The sequence below is a fragment of the Nematolebias whitei genome, chromosome 18 (genome assembly GCF_014905685.2).
Source record: "Nematolebias whitei isolate Nwh7 chromosome 18, NemWhi1, whole genome shotgun sequence".
Classification (NCBI taxonomy): domain Eukaryota; kingdom Metazoa; phylum Chordata; class Actinopteri; order Cyprinodontiformes; family Rivulidae; genus Nematolebias; species Nematolebias whitei.
Window position 1 is genome coordinate 15,314,446 of NC_056515.1, and position 5,358 is coordinate 15,319,803.

General features: G+C 47.6%; 1 protein-coding gene across 1 annotated transcript; it reads right to left on the reverse strand.

Moving 5' to 3' along the window:
* Positions 1 to 2,532: 2,532 nt before the first annotated feature.
* LOC119424459 (5-hydroxytryptamine receptor 1A-beta-like) lies at positions 2,533 to 3,858 on the reverse strand. Its single transcript, XM_037691943.1, has one exon. The coding sequence runs from the start codon at positions 3,856 to 3,858 to the stop codon at positions 2,638 to 2,640; it is 1,221 nt and encodes a 406-aa protein (XP_037547871.1). The 3' UTR covers positions 2,533 to 2,637.
* Between the last annotated feature and the right edge of the window lie 1,500 nt (positions 3,859 to 5,358).

Sequence of the window (5,358 nt, forward strand, 5' to 3'; positions counted from 1 at the left end):
GTCGGATGGTTATCGGTCACCTCATGGAACCACGTGACATGGGCATGATGGTAAGAGGTTAAAGGGGCCTTGATATTTACAGGTGACAGGGACCTTGATGGTACGAGGTGACAAGTTGTATGATGGTAACAGGGAACAGATGGCCTGATGGTAACAGGTGATATGTGGTCTGTTGGTAACTGGTGACAGGTGGCCTGATGTAACATGTGACAGGTGGTATGATGGTAACAAGGAACAGATGGCCTGACGGCAACAGGTGGCTGGATGGTAACATGTGACAGGTTGTCTGAAGGTAATTGGTGATAGGTAGCATGATGGTAACAGATGACCTGGTGGTAGGGAATAGATGGTCGGATGGTAATTGGTGGCCTGATGGAAACAGGTGACAGGGGTCTGATGGTGACAGGTGACAAATGATTTGATGGTAACAGGTGACAGGGGCTTTGATGGTAACAGGTGACGGGTTGTATGATGCTAACAGGAAACATGTGGCATGATGGTAATAGGGAACACGTGGCCAGATGGTAACAGGTGACAGTTGGCATGGTGGGAATAGGGAACAGGTGGCTGGATGGTAACTAGTGGCCTTATGGTTAAATGTGATAGATGGCTTGATAGTAACAGGTTACAAGTGATCTGACAGCAATATGGATCAAGTGGCCAGATGGTAAAAGTTGACAGATGTCCAGATGGTAACAGGTGAAAGGTGGCCTGATGGTAACAGGGAACAGGTGGCTGGATGGTAACATGTGACAGGTGGTCTGATGGTAATAGGTAATAGGTGGCATTATGGTAACATGTGACCTGGTGGTAGGGAATAGATGATCGTATGGTAATTGGTGGCCTGATGGAACCAGGTGACAGGTGGCTGGATGGTAACATGTGACAGGTGGTGTGATGGTAACAGGTGACAGGGGCCTGATGGTAACAGGTGAAAGGTGGTATGATGGAAACAGGGGATATGATGGTAATAGGGAACACGTGGCCAGATGGTAACAGTTGACAGGTGGTATGGTGGGAACAGGGAACAGGTGGCTGGATGGTAACTTGTGGCCTGATGGTAAAATGTGATAGATGGCCTGGTGGTAACACGTGACAGATGGTCTGATGGTAATAAGCATCAAGTGGACAGATGGTAACAGGTGGTATGATGACAACAGGGAACAGGTGGATGTATGGTAACAGGTGACAGGTGGCCTTTTGGTAATAATTGACAGATGGTGTGATGGTTTTAGGGAACAGATTACTAGATGATAACTGGTGATAGATGTCCAGATGGTAACAGGTGACAGGTGGCCTTATGGTAACAGGTGTCAGGTGGTGTGATGGTAACAGGGAACATGTGTCCTGATGTTAATGGGTGATAAGTAGCCTGCTGGATGAGCAAGGAGAGGTTGGGGGCATTGGCCTAATATCTACTGGTTGTTGGTTTTATGCACCTATTCCACACTTAAGCTCCTTTTGACTAGAAATTCCAATCCTTCGCGATTTCACTTTCATTAGTAGTTTTTAATTGTACGCTGGGTTTTTGGTTCATAGGGTTAGGATTTTTATTTTATTTTTTTTTTTTTGAGCGAGGCAGGAGCTATTGATTTAGAGGAGTGGTCCAAATCGCAGGCTGGTTTGGACCTTTCCCTCTTTTGTTAAGTTTGGCAGAGGCTCCCAATTCCTTGCTCTGCATTTGATGATTGTGTTGTAAGAAAAAGGGGACAGGGAGCACAGACTGTTCTAATTAAAAGAAAACAGACACTTCCATTTTATTTTCCTAAAACTGTAAACTGGAGTTCCTAAAATTATTTCAGTCCTGAATTGATTTTTTAGAAACAAACTTAACTGAATTAATCTGATTTATTCTTCTTAAAAATAATGTAAATCGGTGTGTTATTCAAGTTTAAACTGTATTTTGATGCATATAAAGTGAACATAATTCACAGTCTTCTGCCTCAGATTACCTCAGGATTAAGAGAGTAAACCCTTCCACCTGGTGCTGCAGTCCATCTCCAGTTCTGTTCATATTCTGAAGGAACAGAACTAAAATGTTAAACAGCATCATTTGCATTTGGTTTGCAGGATCAGCTGGGCACGGAACAGTTTTAATATCCTGTGGCTTAATTACCTTTAATCAGGCGTTAAACAGCTGATTAGAGTTGCAGCTGCCAACGAAAGGAGCAAAAAGTCCAGTACAGTAATAGAGTGATGCTGAATCAGCATTCACACCATAGTGATCATGGATAGATGGATGGATAGATAGATAGATAGATAGATAGATAGATAGATAGATAGATAGATAGATAGATAGATAGATAGATAGATAGATAGAGATGGGGGGGGGTTCAAATCTTAGCCACCAAATCCTCAGGATTTACAGATTTACTTAAAAAACAGATTTTAGACTCTTAATTGATTTGTGTTTTGGTTTATTCAAACAGGGTTAAACCTGTAAAATCATAAATATGAAAATAAAGACGTCAAATAAATTCTGAAAAAGTGTATTTTATTGTTAGACTTTACGGAACAGGAACATCACAGCTTTCTCTATGCATAGCTACACAGACTTATTGTGGACAGCAGCCGACCCGCCGGGGGTGTGGAGTCCATCTGAAGGACTTCAGGGCAGGTTCGGGTCTTTGTGGACCTTCAGGCCCTGCAGAAATGACACTTGATGATCTTGTTGAACGCGCTCTGGAAGTCTTTGTTGAAATAGGCGTAGATGATGGGGTTGAGCAGGGAGTTGGAGTAGCCCAGCCAGTTGATGACATCCTCCAGCCAGGCCGGCATGAAGCACGCGCCCTGGCAGAACGGCATCACCAGGGCCACGATGAAGAAGGGCAGCCAGCACAGGATGAAGGTGCCCATGATGATTCCCAGAGTCTTCACCGTCTTGCGCTCGCGGGCCAGCGCGATCTTCCTCTTGGCCTCGGTGGCCCTCTCGTGCCGGCTCTCGAACAGCGGGACACAGCTGGGGGTGTGGGGGGTGTTGGGCAGCGGCAGGTGGCCCCTGGAGCTGCTGTGGACTTCGATGATCTCCAAGGACTCTCCGTTCTCCAGCGGCCGGGGCTCCACGCTCCTCTTCCAGCTCTTCCCCTGCGCCTCCCCGGGGGGCTTCCTGTGGAAGAGCGCGGGGGACAGCACCAGGCACGAGTCCGACACCTTCTTCTTCTCCGTTTTACGCACGGTCCTCCTGATCCGGAACCGGGCCGCTTTGAAAATCCGCCCGTACAGAACCAGCATGAGGGTCAGAGGGATGTAGAACGCCCCGAACGTGGAGTAGATGGTGTACCAGGGGTCCTGCCGGATCCTGCATTCCTTCGGGTCCTCGGCGTCGCCTCCACGGTTCTGGGAGCGCATCACCAACATGGGCGGCACCGAGATGGAGAACCCGACCAGCCAGGTGACGCTGATCAGAACCGCAGCTCTCCTCGGGGTCCTCTTCTTCATGTAGTCTATGGGTTCGGTGATGGCCCAGTACCGGTCCAGGGCGATGGCGCACAGGTGCAGGATGGAGGAGGTGCAGCAAACCATGTCCAGGGAGATGAAGATGTCGCACGGAACCTGGCCCAGAGTCCACCGGTTCAGCACCTGGTACAGCGCCGCCATGGGCAGAACCAGCACCGACACCATCAGGTCCGTGACCGCCAGAGACCCGATCAGGTAGTTGGCCACGTTCTGCAGGGACCGCTCCAGCGCGATGGCCGCCACCACGCACGCGTTCCCGAAGATGGCGCACAGGATGAGCGCGCCCAGAAGGAAGGAGGTGAGCACCTGGTAACTCAGCTTCACCTCCTCCTCGGAACCGACGGGTCCACTTGTGGAGTTGTCCAGCTCGTGCCAGGCCGTGGTGTTGTTGCTGCTCTCCATGGTGTGGGCAGTTAGAGCCGGGCGCGCGCCGCCCCGCGGCACCGCTCAGCGCGCATGGCGGACTGCTGGGTCCTGCAGGCGGAACCCGAACTGTTGAGGTTCTGCAGAGAGGCTCCGGACTGAAGGTGTCGGCTGCTGAGTTTTTATACTTGTGATGGAAAACGCGTCACGCGCCAGCGAGGATGTGGGTCTGTTCAGTCTGCAGCTCAGAGGAACCAGTGAAGACTTGAAGCTGAAACTTTCACTGATGCCAGTTTTCAGTTTCAGGGTCATAAATGTTGGAACGTGTTCATGTCACATGTTGCATTAAAAGACTCATAAAATTAATGATTAGTTTTACTCTTCCAGCCTCGTGAGTTATAAACTGTCCACTGTTGTTTTTATGCAGCACAGTCAGAGGCTGTGGTGCTGCCCCCTGCTGTTCACCTGCAGGCACAACTAAAACTAGAACGGGGGCCAGAGCCTTCAAGGGCCACAGAGCCCATTCTGTCGTTTAAAATCGGATTTAGACTTTTTATTTTTATTTTTACACAACCTCTCCTGTTGAACACTTTGATCTGGTTTTATGTGTTAACTTCTTTGAGGTGTGCAGATCATAAGCTTTGAACGCACTCAATACAAGCTCAGAGGGTCAGAACCTTCTCTGGTGCAGGTCCAAAACAGCCACTCCATGTCAGAAGATCCTTTTAAGTCTTGTCTAAAACACATTTTACTCTTCGACTCGGCGTGAGTTGATTTTAATCTCATTGTGTTTTTATTCTTTCTTTTCTTTGACCTCTGTTGATTTATGTATTTTATGCTGCGTCCTTTGCTTGTTAGTTTTGTTGTCCAGCAGTTTGGTCGGCACTGTTGCTGTTTTTAAGTGTGTTATAAATAAAGTAGTACCGACATGATCTAAGGTAAAGTGCAGATCCATAGTTTGTACTTCAATGATGTGCACTCTGTTTCAATTTCACAGCTTTATTTTGCTGTACTTAATAAAACACATATTATAATGTAGACAGACATAGATATATAAAAAAAAAAAAATACCGTGAAAATAGATAGCAGGGCAGCATGGTTGCGCAACTAGAACTGCTGCCTCTCAGAGAGCAGGTTCCTGGTTCAAATCCTGGTCCGGGGGCCTTTCTGGGTGGAGTTTGCATGTTCTCTTCGTGTATGCGTGGGTTTTCTCTGGGTACTCCAGTTTCCTCCCACAGACCAAAAACATGCATGTTAGGCTGATTGGTAACTCTAAATTGTCCCTAGATGTGAGTGAGAGAGTGAATGGTTGTTTGTCTCTTTTGCGTCTATGTGTCCCTGTGATGGACTGGAGACCTGTCCAGGGTGTCCCCCACCTCTTGTACAGTGACTGCTGGACATGGGCACCAGAGACCCCCACGACCCAAAAGGAAGAAGCGGGTAAAAATAATGGATGGATAGATAGATAGATAGATAGATAGATAGATAGATAGATAGATAGATAGATAGATAGATAGATAGATAGATAGATAGATAGAT

Bases quoted from the DNA above. Each gene is read 5' to 3' on its own strand.
- LOC119424459 (XM_037691943.1), bottom strand. From the start codon at position 3,858: ATGGAGAGCAGCAACAACACCACGGCCTGGCACGAGCTGGACAACTCC.